Below are 20,981 nucleotides of genomic sequence, written 5' to 3'. Positions count from 1 at the left end.
AAAATAGATAAAAATATTTTGCTAATATAATTATCTTCATATGTATAAAAGATAAAATAAAATAAAATAATAATAATAATAATAATATAAACTCATGAAGGCGTGTTATGCGGGTATGGTATTTGTAATTTATTTATATTGTGTTATTTAAATGGCTAGTAATAACTATACATTGTAGCTTTTGAAGTATTTGGTAATCCAAAATTAATAGGTTCAAAATAATATTTAAAATGGATAAAAATATTTTTACTAATATAATTATTTTTATATATAAAAAATAAATTAAAATAATAATAATGTAAACTCATGCAATGCACATTGCGCGAATATGCTTTTTTTTTTCTTCATTGTGGTATTTAAATGGTTAGGTAGTAATTATATATGGCAACTTTTGGTGTATTTGGTAGTCTAAAATTGATATGATTTTGTTTCTATAATTTTTTAATATTTGTTATAAAATATTGAATTGCATATTTAGTAACTAACTTAATTATTAATAATAATTTATTCAAATATGTATGTTATAGTATAAAAAAGATATAATTTAATAAAATAAAAGTCCAAATATTCTTATTTAGTATTGATACAATATCATTTAAAATATCTGAATGTACAGTCTGATCAATTGAGATAAAAATATCTTCACTTTATTTGTAAAAGATAAGTATACCACGTTACTTAGGATTGTAAATTTTACTTTTAGTAGATTTTTTTATTTTTATCTTATATATTTAAAGATAACAATACTCTAAGATTACTCTCTTAATTCACATTATCTCTCTTAAGTCAATTTTTTTGTTTCATAATCATGGAGGATCGGAAAGGTTGCTCAAACCAACCAATCCAATGTCATTTCTTTTCCAAATTCATACCCATAAGAAAAAGCAACTTCTTCCTAATAAATTAAACATATGATAATTTGGGTGGTTGTATTTAGTTTTGGATAGTCCAATTTAAATTTGAATAGAAGATTTATTATTTTTAATTAAATTAACATATTTTTTCCATCTTAAATCGAATTCGCAAATATTTTTTCTTAGAAGAAATTTAAACTTTTTCAATTATTATATTAGTTTAAATTAAATCCCTCAATTCTAGAGACTAAAATTGCACCAAGCTGTTAAAAGAAAAAAAGATTATTGCCATTAGTTATTTTGTTCTTAAAAAAAAAGGCTAATTATACATATCCCATGCATTTAAGATTTCGTTTATGTTATAAAAAATAACTTATATAAATTTTTTTTTTCTGAAAATTACTTTATAAAAAAAATTTTTCATAAAAAAAATTTCCTTTATTTAGTTAAAATACTAAACCGATGATATATATATATATATATATTTTAATAAAATTTTTAAATATTATAAATATTTAAAAATATAGTAAAATTTTTCACAAAATAAATAAAGTTTAAACCTTAAAATTAATTTAAAAAAATTTAAATTTTATTATTTTTTTAAGCTTTATACTGAATTTTTTGAGAAAAGCTTTATATTGAATTTAAAACTGCTAGTGCATTAGCCTTTTCCATGAAAAAAAAAAAAAAAGAACTCGTGAAGAAAGGATACCTGTGTGCGCGTGGGCGTATGAAACACACAGTAACAGAAAAACTGCAAAGCTATAGCCAAAGTGAAACTTGTTTTCCTCTGTTTTGTAGTTTGACCTGGGTTGTTCTCTTTCTCTTTCTCTTGCTTTCCCTCTTACTCTAGGTATGTGAGGTATTTTTTTTTGGATAAATCTGACAAATTCAAGGTTTTAGAATTCTGAATCCAAATGCTTTTGCTGCGATTACCAAATTCCATGTCCTCTGCGAATTTGGGTTTTGTTTTGGTTCTCAGTTTCTATTACAAATTTACGCAATTTATGTTAATTCTTCTTTATTTTAAGGTTTTCCATTGATTTTAGTTTTTAATTTGAAGGTTTTCTTTTTCAATTGTGTATGTGAATAAAAATGGCATGCAAAGAGATATCCTTGAGTTTGATTAGGTTGTGAAAGTTGATGCCTTTGATCAAAAGGGTAAAGAAATGCAAAATAATAGAGGAAAATCAATAATTTCAGGTTTTGTTATTGTTGGCTTGAAGTGAGGCTTCTGTATTTTTCTGTCCTATTATTCTTAGCTGCTGTAGATTTAGCTGTTTTAGTTGCTGGGTTTTGAACTGTTCTTTTCTACTTTGAAATATCTTTTTTTTTTTTTTTTTTTTTTATCCGACATGTTTTGTTACATATATAATCTTTTAGCTATTTGAATTTGTTATTGAAATTCTGCAGAATCAATTACTTAACAACTAATGGTAATACAAAGGACCATTAGAGATTCTGCTGCGCTCATGGCCCACTATGGAAGTGCTTATCTATTGGTTTGAATGAAGTAAGAGAGGATCATCTTTTCGAGTAGTGCATCTAGATTTTGAACATAATTGAGATTACTGAGATTTACTGTTGTGTCAATGTAGATGACGCGGTAGTTTCTTCATCTAGTGCTAGACAAGGCTCATTGTAGAAGCGCAGTCTGTGAAGTGCAACTTTTGAAGTGAGTGACCTTCTTTTTAGATGTTTATCTAATTGTCTAATTCTATTTGAACATTTAAATCAGTGGTTCTTCTGGTGTTTCTAGAATATGCAATAAACTACTGCCATTAGGTCAGTTTTAGTATATATTGCAACACTCAACAATGTAGCCATTGGCATAGCTAATTATGTGAGTGTCATCAAACCTTGGATTTAGAAATTTGACCCCAAGATTCAACCCAACCATTGGCTTTGTTATTCCAATGCTTTTAGCCAATGCTGTTGAGTTATGGCTCATATTTGTTAGAGAGAGGTCCATGGCGAGTGACAGAATGCTATTATTGGGGGTGATTATGTAAATCCTATTTGTGTTAAGAAGCTTGGGCGCACAAGGATTAGGTTATTATGAATAGGGATGCAATATTTTCCTTTCAATAGTGTAAAAAGCAGGTAATTGTCCTGGATATAGGCACACTTGCTGAAACATGTAAGATCCCTGTGCTTTTTTTTTTTTTTTTTCTCTTGCTCTATAATGTATGTGTGTGTGAGTTTGTGGGTATTTTTGCTAAAAGCAAAAAGTATTGGGACTAAATTCCTTAGTCTATGTTACACGCACAAAAATTAAAAGAGGTAGAGAAAACAAGAAGCTTAGGGACAAAAAGGAAAGCAAAAGGAAAAAAAACCTTAACTTTTGTATGCTTTTAAAATTTTATCCAAAACTTTTAATTTTGGCAATTGATTTCAAAACTTAATTGCAATTATGGGCAATCAGCCAAAATTATTCAAAATTGAAATTAAAAATAACATTTATTATGATTTAAATAAAAATAATTTGAATAGTAACATTTTAAAATAATATTTTTTTTTCCAATTTTGATTGATTGGACAAAATTGCAAAACCACGTAGAGATTTTTGGAATTTTTTTCACCATTAAGCTAAAAAAAAAAACATAAGCTTTATCACTTTTTACGAATCTGCTAACAAAAAGAACCACCTTGACTGATTTCTATTACATACTATAGGAGAAATAGTAATAAGCAATAGGAGAGTTAGGTAGGAAGTGTTTTGGAGGGAACTGTTGTTAGTTTGGAATGAAGTAGTTTATAATAACAGAATTGGTTAGTAGCGGTTGCACTATTCTTGTATAAAAGGAGAATCCTTATATATATTCATTCATTCTATTCCTGAATCAATAGCAACAAATGTTCCTCTGCATTCTATCTTCTCTTCTAATCCAATATGTTTCTCTTCTCATCCAATCCATTTCTCAATTCTTTAGAGTTCTACCACAATCTCTGAGATTGAGAGATTGATCTGAGACTGATACATAACAATTGGTATTAGAGCTTGGTTCTGAGGTGGGGTTACTTCCAAACTTTCTTATTGAAGTCGCAATTATGAGTAGATGAATGGGAGTCTCCTCAATTCCTGGTTTTTCTTTCATCTTCCCTGAGATTTCTTCCCTCTTTGTCCTTTAATTCTTCTTTCTTCTTCCCCTGAAGTTTCTTCCTGAAGAGAATATTTTCCGTGTATTTGTTTGAATGAGATACAAGGTATTTATATACAAAGAATCTTATAATTAAGTATTCTAATTAGGAAGATATCCCAATAATTATGCTAATTAATTAAGAAAGAATATTATGTACATAATTATAGGATTGACTTTTTATAACACTCCCCCTGAAGTTGGAGCATAGATATTAATCATGCTCAACTTGTTACAAATGTAGTCAACCCGAGCCCGAGCCCTATTCAAAGCTTTTGTGAAGATATCTCCTAATTGCTCTTCGGTTTTGACATATCCTATTGAGATGATCTTCTGTTGAATCTTTTCTCAAAGGAAATGACAATAAATTTCAATGTGCTTAGTACGCTCATGAAACACTAGATTTGAGGCAATATGAAGAGCGGCTTGATTGTTACACCATAGTTTAGTAAGAGATGAGGTCTCAAGACCCACTTCTTCTAATAACTGATGTGTCCACATAACTTCACACACAACTTGGGCCATAGCTCGATATTCTGATTCAGCACTCGAACGAGAAACTACAGTCTGTTTCTTACTTCTCCAAGATACTAAGTTTCCTCAAATAAAGATATAATATCCTGTAATGGATCTTATATCAATCTTTGAACCTGTCCAATCAACATCTAAAAAGCACTCACTATTTAAGTGCCCATGATTGTTAAATAAGAGATTACGACCTGGAGCACCCTTCAAGTAACATAAAATTTGCCCCAAAACTTTCCAATGGGTAACAGTAGGAGAGGACATAAATTAACTTACAATACTAACTGAATATGCAATATCTAGACGAGTTACTGTGAGATAATTAAGTTTGCCAACTAATCTCCTATACATTTTAGGGTCCTCAAATAGTTCATCATCTCCTGCTGTGAGGTGAAGATTGGGAGTCATTAGTACACTGCATGGTTTGACCCCTAATTTACTTGTTTCCGCCAATAAATTAAGGACATACTTCCTCTAAGATAAGAACATGCCTTTCTTACACCTTGAAACTTCAATGCCTAAAAAATATTTCAATAAACCCAAATCTTTTGTTTAAAACTGAGTCTAAAGGAATGACTTGAGTGAAGAAATGCCTGCAGAGTCATTTTCAGTAATGGCAATATCATCAACATATACTATAAGTAAGATTAGTCCAGCTTTAGAATGTCTAAAAAAATCGAATGATCAGACTTGCTCTTTTGCATATCAAACTGCTGAACTACCTCACTAAATCTGCCAAACCAAGCTCGAGGACTCTGTTTCAAGCCATAAAGGGATTTTTGAAGCCTACGAACTTTGCCTAGCTCCCCCTGAGCAACAAAACTTGGTGGTTGCTCCATATAAACTTCATTCTGGAGATCACCATGAAGGAAAGTATTTTTGATATCCAACTGATGTAAAGGCCAATCATATCCAGTTGCCAGGGAAATAAATAAGCGAACAGAAGCTAGTTTAGCAACAGGAGAAAAAGTGTCAAAATAGTCAGTCCCATAAGTCTGAGCATATCCTTTGGCTAAAAGGCGAGTCTTGAGACGAGCCACAGTACCATCGGGGTTCATTTTCACTGTAAAAACCCATTTACATCCAATAGCTTTCTTATCTGGAGGCAGATGCATTAATTCCCAATTACCATTAGTATCTAAAGCCACCATTTCCTCTTCCATTGCTACACGCCAGCCAGAATGGGACAATACCTCAGCAATAGTTTTAGGAATGGAAATAGGGTCTAGAGAACTAACAAAACAACGAGATAAATGAGACAAGTGATCATAACATACAAAGGAAGAGATAGGATAAGTACATTGACGCTTATCTTTGCGAAAAGGAATGGGAAGATCAAAGTCAGACTGAGGAGCAGTAGATTAAACTGGATCTTCTGATGAAGAAGCTGGTGGAGGATCTAAGTCAAGAGTCTCCAATCTCTTGGAATAAACATGAACAACAGGTGGGCGATGAGGTAGAGCAGGTGCTGGTGCAGGAGGATTATGAAGACTTGGCTGAGGACTTGACACTGGATGAACAGAATAGACTAAGGGATCATCTTCCTCCCCCTGACTCTCATAACTAGGAGAGGGAGGAAAGAATGGAGTAGATTTAAAAAAGGTAACATCAATAGACACAATATAACTATTAAGGGTTGGAAAAAAATATTTATACCATTTTTTAAGTCGAGAATAGCCAAGGAAGAGACATCTAAGAGACTTGGAATTCAGTTTAGTAACCTGTGGACGAACATTTCTCATAAAACAAGTACTACTAAAGATACGAGGTTCAATAGGAAACAAAGATTTAGAAGAAAAAAAATGGTATAAGCAATGTCACCATTAAGCACAAATGATGGCATACGATTAATCAGGAAACAAGCTGTAGAAACTGCATCATCCTAAAATTGTTTAGGGACCTTCATTTGAAAAAAGAGTGCCCGTGCTACCTCAAGAAGATGTCTATTATTTTTTTTCAGCAACCCCATTTTGGGATGGAGTATCAACACAAGATGTTTGATGAAGAATGCTCTTTTTTGACATATAGGCTTGAAAATTGCCAGAAAGATATTCCTTAGCATTATCACTTCTCAATAAGCGCACAGAAGTATTAAATTGAGTTTGAATCTCAGCACAAAAGGCATAAAAAATAGAAAATAATTCTAAATTATTTTCTTCTTTAAAAATAACCAAGTAACATGTGAATAATCATCAACAAATGTAACAAAATACTTGAAACCAGTTTTAGAAGTAATAGAACAAGGACCCAAATATCAAAATGAACTAACTCAAAAGGGGATAAAGCCTGTTTATTGACTTTAGGTGTAAAAGGTAAACGATGGTGTTTAGCAAATTGACATGACTCACACTCTAAGACTGACAAAGACTGAAATTGAGGACATAACTTCTTCAAGGTAGCCAGGGAGGGATGGCCCAAATGACAATGAATTTCGAGCGGAGTTAAGGTGTTGGAGCAAGTAAGAGATCGCAGTACATATTTATTAAGGATGTAGAGACCATCGGACTCATATCCTTTACCAATAATTTGCTTCGTCGTAAGATCATGAAACAAATAATAATCAGGAGAAAAGGAAACCGAACAATGTAAGGCACGAGTAAGTTTACTAACTGAAAGCAAATTAAATGAAAATTTAGGTAGACATAAAACATATGATAAAGAAATAGATGACGTTGGGTTTGCAGTACCAGAACCCATGATACAAGAAGTAGAACCATCAGCTAAAGTAATTATAGAGAGGAAATTTCAGAGCTAGATGGGATTTGAGATTTAGCAGTATGATATTCTGAAGGAAGACCTGCAAGAAAACTCATAATAGCCATCTGCTCTCGTTAAGCCTGCTGGACTTTCACATTAGGGTTAAAAGGCAACAAGACATTAAGTTCTTCATATACTCTCTTAAATTCTATAAAATAAGCCGTGAGAGACTTATCCTGCTTCTTAGCACGATAGAATGCTTTGCACACATCATAAATACGATATATATTTCATTTACCAGAATATGAGAAATCTAAGTAATCCATCAATTCCTTAACAAATTCACTGTGATTAATTAAACTAATTACCTCATTATGAATTGAATTCCGAAGTTGCAAAAACAACCGAGCATTTTCCCTAAGCCAAGCTTGCCTTGTATCATCAATGGGTGGATCTTTATTCAGATGATCATCCTTGTCAATACTTCATAAATAGGCCTTGACGGTCTTACTCCACTCCAGGTAATTTGAACCATTAAGTTTGTGTTCCGTGATTTTAGTCATCATTGGAATCACATTAGAAATAATAGCGTTATTGTTCGCCATTAGACAAAATTAACAAAATTCTAATACAGATTAATAACCAACTCTGTCCCAATCTTCAAACAAACTCAATAAAACTTAGAAACAAAAAAATTTCGTAAAAACAGAACCTGAAATTGCTCAACAGTGAACTGCCTGAAGGAGAGAAATATTTGAGATTTAAAAGAAATGCCCCAAATTGAACAATGAACCACAGAACTAGAATCATCAAGTCGAGGCGACCCTGGGACAAGAGGCGCGACTGTCGGACGTCGCCAGAGAATGGTACAAGCGCGTTCACGCGCCGGTGCGTGGAATAGGGATTAGAACTTAAGAATGGTGCGTGAAGGCTACGCGCTTCAAGTTCGGTCATTGGACTTCCAAGGGTGGCCGATCAGCACCTGGGCCTTCCCTTGAGATGGGTGGTGAGACACTGTGATAACTCTATTGAGTTCTCATAGAAGACAGCACTTGTCGGAGGAGAAGAATTACAGAAAAAAAATTTTCAAAAAAAAAAAAATTTCAGGCTAGGAAACCTAGCTCTGATACCATGAAGAGAATATTTTCTGTGTATTTTCTTAAATGAGATACAATGTACTTATATATAAAGAATCCTATAATTAAGTATTCTAATTGGGAGGATATCCTAATAATTATGCTAACTAATTAAGAAAGAATATTATGTACATAATTATAGGATTGACTTCCTATAACACTTCCCTTGTTTCCCTTTATTTTCTTCTTCTTGGTAGATCCTGTCTCTTCTTCATCTTCTTTCTTTCTTTCTTTCTTTCTTGAATCATATTTCCTTCTTCTGTTAATTTCTGGTTCTTTCTTTATTTTTCTATTTTCTTTATTTTCCCTTCAATTTTCCTTTCCCTGAGTTTCTATTTTGCTTTCTATGAATAAGATCTCTACTCTTTCTTGATTTTCTTGTTTTCTTGAAGCTCTTGTTCCTTTCTCAGTTTTCTTGGAAACAAGACACAATTAGAGTATCAGACCATGGGAACACAATCTTGGAAAGAAAAGAGTCTTTTAGGCAAAAGTGAAATTCTTGATTGAAGATTAAGAAGACAAGAAGAAGAATTAAAGTAGAAGTTGGGAAATTTTGAGAAATTGTTTCTACAAAAATTAGAGAAGTTGAAGGAATCAATACATGCAGTAAGGGAGCAGATAACTAACGCTGATCAATTCCTTAGAACTCCTGAAAAGCCAAGTATGGACCAAGATGACTCATGAGAAGATTTCAATAAGAATGACCAGGAATTTGAGGAGAAGAAAGAACTCCATCTTGACTAGGAGAGAGACAAGAAATTGATTTCTAGTCCAATTTCAATCAATTAAATTTTCCACTTAAGCCTTCTTAAACTTTTGCTATCTTTTTTTTTTTATTTAAAAAAAAAACCTTTGAAACCCAAAACAAAACAGAGAAAACAGTCTTTGAAAGAGGACCCAGCAGCTGCCACCACATGTTTACCACCATTGGAGCTTTACTAGAGAGCACCGCCACCACAGAAGTCTTGTTCTCTATAGCAAGGAGGTTCCCAATTGTATCTCTAACGGTATATGCTCGAAAAGGAGCACCATTTGCAGTACTTTTCGTAACAGCGCATTAGGAATCTCTAGATAAGGCAACCTTAAGCTTTGGTCCAACAAACACATGAATTGGTTCAAGTCATTCAGGGAAATTTCCATTGGAGAAGTAACCCAGACAAATGAACGTTTGAGAGATTGCAAAACACTATAAGCTCTGGCTTCTAGAACTCTAAGCCTCACCTGATAGCCCATCTCAATGAGTGAAGCTAGAGTTAAACAAAATGTTTGCCCTTTGTTAAATCATACAAAGTTCCTTACATTCTAGAAGGAAGAAATTAGGGCGGAAGAAATTAACAAAAGACAAGAAGGCTAAGATCATCTCACATGAGGCCCTACTCCAAGAGCCTTGATTAAATTGATTAATTCCAGAAAATCTCTGGCAAGGAGGCCCTCCGTAGAAAAATTCAACTTCCCTAGGCCAACTTCCCTAGGCCAAGGCAAACTATTAATCTCCTCTCATCAAGTTTTTTTTGCTAAGTGAGAAGCTTCAGAAGTACGCATATAGTCGTCTGCATCCCCACAAGCAGACATGATAGCCCTTAGGATCATGTTGCAATTATTAATGAAGATCAATGCCTCTAGATGATTGGATTTAAATGCTTCCCCCACAGGTTATTCATATTCAAGTGCTCATTTTGCTTTCCTAAGAGTCACAAAAACCTTTCGAAGATGATCTAAATGCTCTTCTTTAGATTTACTATAGATCAAAATATGATAAAAATAAACTACAAATAACTTACCAATTAAAGGTTGTAAGACATGATTCATGACACGCATAAAAGTACTAGGTGCATTAGACAATCCAAAAGGCATCACTAATTATTCGTATGATCTTTCTTGGGTTTTAAAAGCAGTTTTTCATGTATCATTTGGCCTAATCCTAATTTGATGATATATACTATGCAAGTCAATTTTAGAAAACACGCAAGATCGTGCAAACAAGTCTAACATATCCTCAAGTCTAGGAATTAGGAACCTATATTTAACAGTGATCTTCTTTATGGCTCTACTATCCACGCACGCATCTTTCTTATGTGTCCAAAGTGTAGGAGCAGCGCATGGGTTAAGACTATGCCTAACAAATCTTTTTGTCAAAAGTTCAGCTTGCCTATTTGGTCACTAATATTCCTGCTCTCTCAAAACCTTCAAATAAGCATCCATAACTAGCAAAGATATCTAGAGTGGCCAGCTGATATTTAGATAATGCTTATGATATTTTGTCAATATCATCAAAACTGTTTTCTCCTTTAGACTTGCCATTGTTCTTTTGATACAGAGAATCATTAATCATCTTTGTTTAGAAGAGCTAAGCTTGATGTGAACTGTCAACTGCTTGGTAATTCCATTATCAGGATCATATATATGTTCATAGAAGAATGTACTCAAAAATAGCAGGGGTGCTCAAAAATAGCAGGGGTGCTAAAAAATAGCAAGGGTGCTCAAAGATGGAAGATCATGTTTCTTCTTTACTTCACACTTGCCTTGTATTGTCACAATAGCAAATGTCATTACACATTCCTTGTTGTCAACTTTTCAAATATCAGAGAAATATGTTTTCTCCACTGAGATGTCCTTTGGCCTATAAAAATCTCTTGATCTCTGTCAGTGTAGATTCTGGAGAGGTTTATTTTGAAGCATGGCATATTTGAACCTTAAGTAATTGGCAAACAACATAATGTCTTAGCCACACATTTCTCCATTCTTAAAAGTTTCACGGTTCATTGTATTCTCTATAAAATGATAAGGAGCTAAACAGACAAAATCACAAATGGAATAGTTGGTTCCTTTGTAGATAAAACTTTTGCTAGTCAAATTCAAATTACAATCCTTATTCTTCATTTGGATTTCTTTCATTATACAAGAATGACAAACTCTACTTCCAAGACCCATGCTATCTTTTAGCATATATTCTTCTGCAAACATATATATGATCCTAATAATGGAGCTATCAAGCAATTGTTAGTTCACATCAAACTTAGCTTTTCAAAAGAAAGAATGATTAATGATTCTCTATATCGAAAGAAAAAAGAGCAAGTCTAATGAAGGAGAAAACGACTTTGATGAGATTGACAAAATATCATAAGTATTATCTAAAAATTGGCTGGTCATCCTAAATGTCTTTGCTGATTGTGGAGGCTTATAACAAAATCACGATGATCTTCTAGGATGTGAACTAGCAACTGCTTGATAGCTAGGATGGCCAGCCAATTTTCAAATAATGCTTCTGATATTTTGTCAATATAATTAAAATCATTTTCTCCTTTTCTAGACTTGCTCTTTTTCTTTCGATACAGAGAATCATCAATTATCTTTTCTTTTGAAGAGGTAAGCTTGATGTGAACTGACAACTGCTTGATAGCTCTATTATCAAGATCATGTATATGTTCGCAGAAGAATATATGCCAAAAGATAGCATGGTTCTTGGAAGTGGAGTTTGTCATTTTTGTACAATGATAGAAATACAAATAGAGAAGAAGAGTCGTAATTTTGAATTTGACTAACAATGGTTTTATCTGCAAAGGAACTGATTATTCCATATGTGATTTTGTCTATCTAACTCCTCATCATTTTACAGAGGATGCAATGAACCGTGGGGCTTTTAAGAATGGAGAAATGTGTGGCTGAGACTTTATGTTGTTTGCTAGTTGCTTAAGGTTCAAGCGTGTCAAGGTTCAAAATAAAATTCTTTAGAATCTGTACTAGTAGAGATCAAGAGATTTTTTAGGCTAGAGGACATCTTAATGGAGAAAGCATATTTCCTCTGATATTTGACAAGTTTACTATAGTGAATGTGTAATGACGTTTCCTATTGTGGCAATACAAGGCAAGTGTGAAGTTGAGAAGAAGCATGATCTTCCATCTTTGGACAGCCTTGCTATCTTTGAGCATATATTCTTTTGTAAATATATATATATGATCCTAATAATGGAGCCGCCAAGCAGTTGTTAGTTCACATTATGCTTAGCTCTTCAAAATAAAGGATGACTGATGATTCTCTGTATTGAAATAAAATGGAAAGTCTAAAGGAGAAAATGGTTTTGATGACATTAACAAAATATCAGAAATATTATCTAGAAATTGGCTAGCCACCTTAAATATCCTTGCTAGTTGTGGAGGATTATCTGAAGGTTTAGAGAGAGCAGGAATATGAGTGACAAAAAAGACAAGTTTGTTAGGCATAGTCTTAGCCTGTGTTATTCCTGCACTCTTGACACCTAAGAGAGATGGTTATTGGAGAATGTGTCTAGCTAGTAGAGGCATAAACAAGATCACTATTGAATATAAGTTCCTAATTCCTAGACTTGAGGATATGTTAGACTTGTTTGCAAGATTTTCTTTATTTTCTAAAATTGACTTACATAGTGGATATCATCAAATTAGGATTAGGCTCGGTGATGAATGAAAAACTGCTTTTAAAACTCAATAAGGATCGTATGAATGATTAGTGATGCTATTTGGATTATTCAATGCATCTAGTTCTTTTATGCGTGTCCTGAATCATGTCTTACAACCTTTCATCTGTAAGTTTTTGGTAGTTTATTTTAATGATATTTTGATCTACAGTAAATCTAAATAAGAACATTTAGATCATCTTTAAAAGATTTTTGTGACTCTTAGGAAAGCAAATTTGTATGTTAACCTTAAGAAGTGTTCTTTTATGCAATTTGAAGTGCTTTTCTTAGGTTTTATTATGTCTGCACAAGGTCTAGTAGCTAATTCTGAGAAGGTAAGAGTAATTATAGAGTGGCCTGCACGTAAAACAATTTCTGAGGTTCTTAATTTCATGAATTGGCTGCTTTCTATAGGAGGTTCATAAAAGGGTTTAGTTCAATTATGGCTTCTATTACTGATTATCTTAAGAAATGTGAGTTTCTTTGAACTAAAGCAGTTGCTAAAGCTTTTGATGAAATTAAATTAAAAATAACTGAAGCACCTATTTTAGGGCATCCTAATTTTGATAAAGTTTTTGAAATTGCTTTTGATACTTTAGGTGTTGGCATTGGAGGTGTCTTGAGTCAAGAAGGTCATACTATAACATTTAGTGAAAAACTCAATTAGGCTAAACAAAAGTATTCCACCTATGATAAGGAGTTTTATGCTATAATCTAGTCCCTTCATCATTGGCAGTATTATTTGTTGTCACAAGAATTTGTTTTGTTTCCTGACCATCAAACATTGAGACATTTGAACTCAGAAAAGATTGAATTCTAGACATCGTTTCTTAATAAGTATTCATTTTTTCTTAAACATCGTTCTGGTGTTGAGAATGAACAATGATGCACTTAGTTGTATAGTAACCGTTCTTCCTAAAATGGGTGCACATGCCATTGGTTTTGATGGAATGAAAAGTGATTATGATACTTGTCTTGATTTTGGTGTTATTTTTCAAGAAGTGAATATAGGCAATCATCGTGATTTTGTTGATATTGTTATTTATGATGGTTATTTATTTAAGGCTACTAAATTGGGCATTCTTTATACTTCATTTTGAGAATTTCTAGTATAGGAATTGCATGTAGATGGATTAGAATGACATTTTAGAAAGGATAAGACTATTGCTCTTGTTGAGTATAGGTTTTATTAGCCTTTATTGAAAAGAGAAGTTGCTAGGATTATCTCACAATATCGCACTTGTCAGTTAGCTAATGCTAAGAAGCATAACATTTGTTTGTACACTCCTCTTCCACATACCTCTTAGAAAGATGTGAGTATGAATTTTGTCCTTGAGTTACCTAAAACAGCTCGAGGGCATGATTCTATTTTCGTAGTAGTGGATACATTTTATAAGATGACACATTTCATTTCATGTAATAAGACATATGATGCTTCACATGTAGTTGCATTGTTCTTTAGGGCTATTGTCAAATTGGATGATTTACCTTTTTTAGGAGAGAAAAGTGTTGAAGATATGTCACCATTAAACTTCGCACCCATACATAATTTTAGTCTAATTTCTAGTAAGGGGGAAGAGAGTGAAAATAAAGTTGATGATAGTGAGAAAAACAAAAGAAAAATGAAGTAGAGGTTGATATTAATAAAATTGGTAGATTAGATAGGGCAAATTTAAAGAGGTAGTCATAAAAGGGTAATGCAACAGATAAAGCCATTTAGCCTGTCCTATGTAGTCAAGCAACACCTTTAGACTCAGTCTTGTTTGAACATTATAGCAAGTCTCCTTCAAACTCTATTTCTTATTCTACTTCTTCCATTTTTGCTCCTTTTACAAATGATATTGATATTCTTATTGCTATTCAAAAAGGAGTTAGAGCTTGTATCTATTACGATCCCATTACAAGGAAACTTTTGTCCTACATTGAAATATGAGATTTCAATATGGGGTATATAACTTGGGTTCTCCAACCTTGACAATTAGCTTTTGGGGTGTGGTTCTTTTAAGTTTGCATCAATGGTATCATAATCATCCACTGTGTCTCCCATTTGCAATCGTGCATCGCAAGTGGTGACACCAGAATAGCAGTGTTCACTCGGGACTAGTTGCGCAAAGCTAGCTTGCGGAACATGGTGGAATGTTACGATCCCATTGCAAGGAAACTTGTGTCCCACATTGAAAGTATGTGATTTCAAAATGGGATATATATGGACTTGGACTCTCCAACCTCAATAGCTATCTTTTAGGGTGTAGTTCTTCTAAATTCATATCAATTTCCCACAATAATCACATTTAATGATATCCTTTTTCAACATGCCATGATCACCAATTTCAATTGGTTCACAGAGAATTTGGTATAATACTAGATTGATCAACTAGTATGCAATATAGCACTTCATCGACTCTCCTCTATTGCGCAAAATAATAAGTTTGCCTTAAAGATGGAAAGGGATCTTTCCCAAGTACCTGAACTTGTATTTGATCGTAATCAATTTCAATCTTGCGAGAAAGTTATTGATATGTTTTTTCTCCATCAATTTTTGAAATTGAGTTGCATCTTTAGGACATAATGCTTGGAAGTCTTGGTAATAATCGAGTTCTTGCCATAAGCCACACAGTTCAGCAAAATATTTTGATATAATCATCTCACTTTGCTTCGTTTTATGGACCTTCTTACAAGGCTCATATATTTGAGTATCATTGTCCAATTTTAAATAAGTTTGAGCAGCAGAATTCCAAAATTTTCAAGTCGTACCAAGCAGAAGATATCCTTGAGCAATTCAAGATTGTATTGAGTTGATAAACCACAACATAATTAGAGATTTTTCAAAATTTTCAATGGTTAAAAGTTGAATTAGTAACAACTGATTTGGGTTTGTCTCCTGAGGTATTCCTAAGATGTAACCCTTGAAACCTTGACCTTGAATGCATAATAAACGAGACCTTGACCTAGCAAGGTAATTTATTCTTTCTAGCTTTAGAGGAATAATTTGAAGAGAAAGATTGTCACCCAAGTTTCCCATTCTAGTTACGCTAATTTGAATGCTTGAGTTTGAAATTTTTTTTGTTCCGACATGTTCGACTATACAAAGCAAAACAATAGTAGGGAGGACTGTTGCTTGAAAGAAAGACGATCAATGTTACTGAAAAATCCTTAGTCGACACTAATAGGGAAAAGCACAAAGAACAGTAGATGTAAATAGTACAAAACAATACTGAAACCCTAGTGAATCGAAGGCTCTGATATCATGTTGAGAATCACGGGTACATGAGTGTAGATCAACAAACAGGCAAACCTCCATATTGTACTGGGCTTCCCATCACCATCAAAATGGTCTAAGCCTTTTTAGTTTAATTCGCCAACATTCATGTGCCTTTTATAATTTTCATGCACTATTGTTGTGGGATTTTGTTCCCATCTTCAATTCATTAACTTGTATTCCAAAAAATAATTTTTCAAAATTAAACAACAAAAACAAAATTGATATCAAATAGTCCCTAAATTTCTTTCAAAAGTACATGCACCTAAAATTTTTAATAAATAGTTACACAACACATAGTTAATTGGCTACATTAAACTTTTTAGGCCATTTAACATTGAGTTTTATACTTTGAATCATTTCTTAAGCTCCATAAGGAAAAGATTTTCTTGTAGCCCAAGTTTGTGTAATAATTTAATCAAAATTTCACATAAACTCAAACTCAAACTCAAACTCAAACTAAGCCTTTATCCCAAAAATTTGGGGTCGGCTATATGGATTCGCTTTTTCCACTCTGAACGATTTTGGGTTAAATCCTCAGAAATGTGTAATGCTTCTAAGTCATGTTGCACTACTCTCCTCCAAGTCAATTTAGGTCTACCCCTTTTTTTCTTTCTATCCTCTAACCTAATGTGCTCTACTTGTCTAACTGGAGCCTCCGTATGTCTACGCTTCACATGACCAAACCACCTCAATCTCCCTTCTCTCAACTTATCTTCAATTGACACCACTCCTACCTTTTCTCTAATACTTTCATTACGGACTTTATCTAGTCTAGTATGGCCACTCATCCACCTTAACATTCTCATCTCTGCAACTCTTATCTTAGATGCATACGACTCTTTCAGTGCCTCCCACCCAAATAGTATAAGAATCGACAAATCATATACACAGTAAAACAACTAAAAATTAATAGGAATAAGCATCACAATGAAGAGATGTCAAAGCAAAGTATGTTGACAAGAAAAGAGAAGCATTAGTTTTAATCTGTCTTAAATATTCTTAAAATATTAAATTATAACATATATTTTCAGCTGGTTAATCAAACTCTTAGGTTACGTTTGGTAGAGCGTAATATAATGTAATGTAATCAATTATGTAATACAATCAAAGTTGTAATATAATTTAATGTAATTGTCATTACATTCCTATGTTTAGTTGTAAAATAAAAATATAACTAGTGTAATATAATAATAATTTTGATTTTAATATTTAATTTATTTATAGTGTTAATAATAAATAATAGTGGTTGCAATGATTAATTAATTAATTTATTTATTTATGGTGGCGGCTAAGTGGTGGTGATGGTGGCGGCGATGATAGTGGTGGTGGCAAGGTGAGGTGGCGGTGGTGGTAGGAACTAGGTGGTAGTAACTAGGTGGTGGTAGAGGTAGAATAGTTAAGTGATAATAGCGGTGGTGAAGTGGTAGTGATATCGATTGTGGTTGCAGAGTGGTGGTGGTGATGATAATAGTGGCGGTGCTAGTAGTGGTAGTGGTGGTAATGATGACAATAAATGAAAAAAAAATTAAAATAAGTAATTATGATTACATTTATTTTTGTATGTAATGATCATTTTGCTACTTTAAGTATAATTAATTATATTATGTAATTACCATTCCATTACATTAAATTTTTTTGTGTTACCAAATAACATAATAATATATGTAATGTAATTACGATTACATTATAATTTTGATTAAATCATACCAAACTTAGCCTAGGTGTTTTGGATACAAAACTAGAGCTGAAACCATCAATTTGGTTACCCAAATTTTCAAATTTTGATTTGGATATTTGATTTTCACAATTATTTTTTTAATTATCCTCACTCACGACAGTAATGGAAGTGATGTCGGTAATTGAATGAATACTGTAACACAAATTTTTATTTGTAATGAGCATTATATTTACCTAAATGATGATGAGACAATATAATGGCATTATCACATCAAATGTTCTTCTCTAACAAAACAAAGTATTGGGAACTAATGAAATCTAGACTTTAAATTATGTCCTACCATACATAGATTTGTCATTTCTCTCTTCAAAATCTTTACCTTTTGTTTTACAATGATTGTTCACTTGAATTCTTGAATTCCTGAACATATGATATTTGGAATATCACTATTTTGAGCAAAAGGGGCCAATATGATTCATTAGATCAGTGTTATGTGCTTCAAAAGTTTCTTCTTTGATTGTCATATATAATAATACCATTTGTGTGAATTGGCAGCCAAAGCTTGCTGAAAGCATCCAGCTTGGATATTGGTGTACTGAGGTCTCTTGGCTAAGAATTTGCAATTGTGGCATTTCTTGTTTCCTTCTAATGTAGAAAAATGTCTACTGGTGAGTCCTCCATCAATATTCATGATCATGGTACTTCTCTTGACAAGAAAAAGATTAGAGTTCAATGCAACTATTGTGGTAAAGTAGTCAGTGGCTTCTTCCGTCTCAAGTGCCATTTAGGGGGTGTACGGAAAGATGTAGTCCCTTGTGAGAAAGTTCCTGAAAATGTTAAGGAATCATTTAGAAATATGTTAGAAGAAAGGAAAAGAGAGAATCTTGCTAAGGAAGTTGGAAAAATATGTCAGCCAGATCTGCCAGGGAAGAGAAATGGGTGGCCTACCTCAAATGTTGTCAAGCATTTTAAGTTTGAAGCCAGTCAAACTGCTGGTTATGGAAGCAAAAAGCAGCTAGAGAATGATTCTGTGGTAGAAGATGATGTGGTAGAACATTTTCCAGTTCCTAACAAAAGACCAGATTCAAAAATAACCATAAATGGCCAATTAAAAGAAGATGCATCAGCAGGCCAAGTCAAAAAAAGCATTGGCAGATTTTTCTATGAAACTGGTATTGATTTTAGTGTTGCCAATTCTCCTAGCTTCGAAAGAATGCTAAATGCAACTCTTGGTTGTGGTCAGGTGACAATCCCTACTCTTCTGGAGTTGAAAGGGTGGATTCTTTGGGATGAAGTGAAAGAGATGCAAGAATATGTGAAGAAGATTAGACATTCATGGGCAAGTACTGGATGCAGTATTTTGTTGGATGGATGGGTCAATGAGAAGGGTCAAAACCTGGTTAGTTTTGTGGTGGAATGCCCTGAAGGTCCAATTTATCTTCATTCAGCTGATGTTTCAGCTATTATCAATGATGTAAATGCATTGCAGTTATTACTGGATAGAGCTATTGAGGAGGTTGGGATTGACAATGTAGTTCAAATTGTAGCATGTTCAACGACAGGCTGGGTGGGAACTGTAGGCAAGCAGTTTATGGACAGGCGTAGGACGGTGTTCTGGAGTGTTAGCACATCTCATTGCATTAAGCTCATTCTAGAAAAGATAGGGACATTGGTTGGCATCAGGGGGATACTAGACAAGGCCAAGATCATTACAAAGTTCATTTATGGACGTGGGGAGATTTTGAAGCTTATGAGAAATCATACGCATAGCTATGACTTGATAAAGCCATCCAAGATGAAGTTTGTTGTGCCTTTCTTGACCTTAGAGAATATTGTATCAGAAAAGAAGAACTTGAAGAAAATGTTTGTGTCATCAGAGTGGAGGACCTCAGTCTGGGCTTCCGTTCCAGAGGGAATGACAGTGGCTCATTTGATGGAGGATCTTTCTTTCTGGACTGGGGCTGAGATGACCTTGAAGGCTACTGTGCCACTGCTCCGTGTTCTGAGTCTGATTGCTGAGGCTGATAAACCTCAAGTGGGTTACATATATGAGACCATGGATCAAGCGAAGGAGACAATTAGAGAAGAATTTAAAAACAAGAAATCACAATATATTCCTTTCTGGAAAATAATTGACGAGATCTGGGACACCTATCTCCATAGCCCTCTACATGCTGCAGGCTATTATTTAAACCCAAGCCTATTTTATTCAACTGATTTCTACAGTGATCCTGAGGTTGCTTTTGGCCTGTTATGCTGTATTGTTCGTATGGTACCAGATCAGCACACACAAGATCTAATATCTTTACAACTTGATGAGTATAGACATGCTCGAGGTGCTTTCAAAGAGGGGAGTGCAATTGGCAAAAGAACCAATGTTTCTCCAGGTAAGGCTAATCTGGCTGTTGTTTGAATACTTTTTGTTATTTTTTGTTGATAATTGAAGACCAAAATCATAACTGTACCTTCTGTAAATCTGAATGTAGCCCAGTGGTGGTCTACCTATGGGAAACAACATCCCGAGCTGCAAAAATTTGCTGTAAGAATTCTGAGCCAAACTTGTGATGGTGCTTTGAGATATGGGCTGAAGAGGAGTTTGGCTGAGAGGCTTCTCATGAGTGGGAGGAACCATGTTGAGCAACAACGATTGAATGATTTAGCATATGTTCACTATAACTTGCACTTGCAGAACACAAAATTAGGTGTTAAAAGTGGCCTTGTATCTGAGGAGATTGATCCGATGGATGATTGGGTGGTAGACAAAGCACTAGAGACCGCACCCAGAAATGGTGGCTCAGAGTGGATGGAGGCAGACTGCACTGAAGCTACTGTAAATGCGGAAGAACATCATGAAACTGAAGCAAGGGAGGGTTAAAGTGCAAAGCTGTAATTTAAAATTAACAAAAAAAAAAAAAAAAGAAAAAAAAGAAAACACCGTGAAGTCCCTTCATAACTAGAGTTTCTTTTATCCTTTTAGCTGCATATTTTGTTTGCTTCGAAATCTATACATCTCTTTTTCCTTCCAGGGATAGAAGCTTCCTCTAGTGAAACCAAACAAATCTCTCTGCAGGTTTTAAATTGCCTCATTTTCATCCATATACATAACACAATCTAACATAACACAATCTAATGTCACTGTACAGTTTTAAAAAGTCATAACAATAGTATTAAGAAATTACGAACCAAGTACCCATTTGGCATTATGGTAGGAAAGTTAAAACTTCTTTTCAGATAAAGAATATCATTTTAGATGTTA

The 20,981-nt window shown here is 33.6% G+C and overlaps 1 protein-coding gene across 2 annotated transcripts; it reads left to right on the top strand.

Annotated features, from left to right (window-relative positions):
* Nucleotides 1–1,548: 1,548 nt before the first annotated feature.
* Nucleotides 1,549–20,750, top strand: LOC110659183 (uncharacterized). 2 transcript variants are annotated; one of them, XM_021817045.2, is made up of 5 exons: nt 1,549–1,707; nt 2,268–2,367; nt 2,453–2,529; nt 18,281–20,112; nt 20,212–20,750. In XM_021817045.2, the coding sequence occupies exons 4-5, from the start codon at nt 18,384–18,386 to the stop codon at nt 20,598–20,600; spliced, it is 2,118 nt and encodes a 705-aa protein (XP_021672737.2). In that variant the 5' UTR covers nt 1,549–1,707; nt 2,268–2,367; nt 2,453–2,529; nt 18,281–18,383; the 3' UTR covers nt 20,601–20,750. The 2 variants fall into 2 exon arrangements, with proteins under 2 accessions (XP_021672737.2, XP_021672738.2); XM_021817046.2 differs by lacking the exons at nt 2,268–2,367; nt 2,453–2,529.
* Nucleotides 20,751–20,981: the final 231 nt, after the last annotated feature.

Source organism: Hevea brasiliensis, chromosome 16 (assembly GCF_030052815.1).
Source record: "Hevea brasiliensis isolate MT/VB/25A 57/8 chromosome 16, ASM3005281v1, whole genome shotgun sequence".
Taxonomy (NCBI): domain Eukaryota; kingdom Viridiplantae; phylum Streptophyta; class Magnoliopsida; order Malpighiales; family Euphorbiaceae; genus Hevea; species Hevea brasiliensis.
Note: the sequence above shows the minus strand (reverse complement) of the source record. Positions and strands in the feature narration are given on the sequence as shown.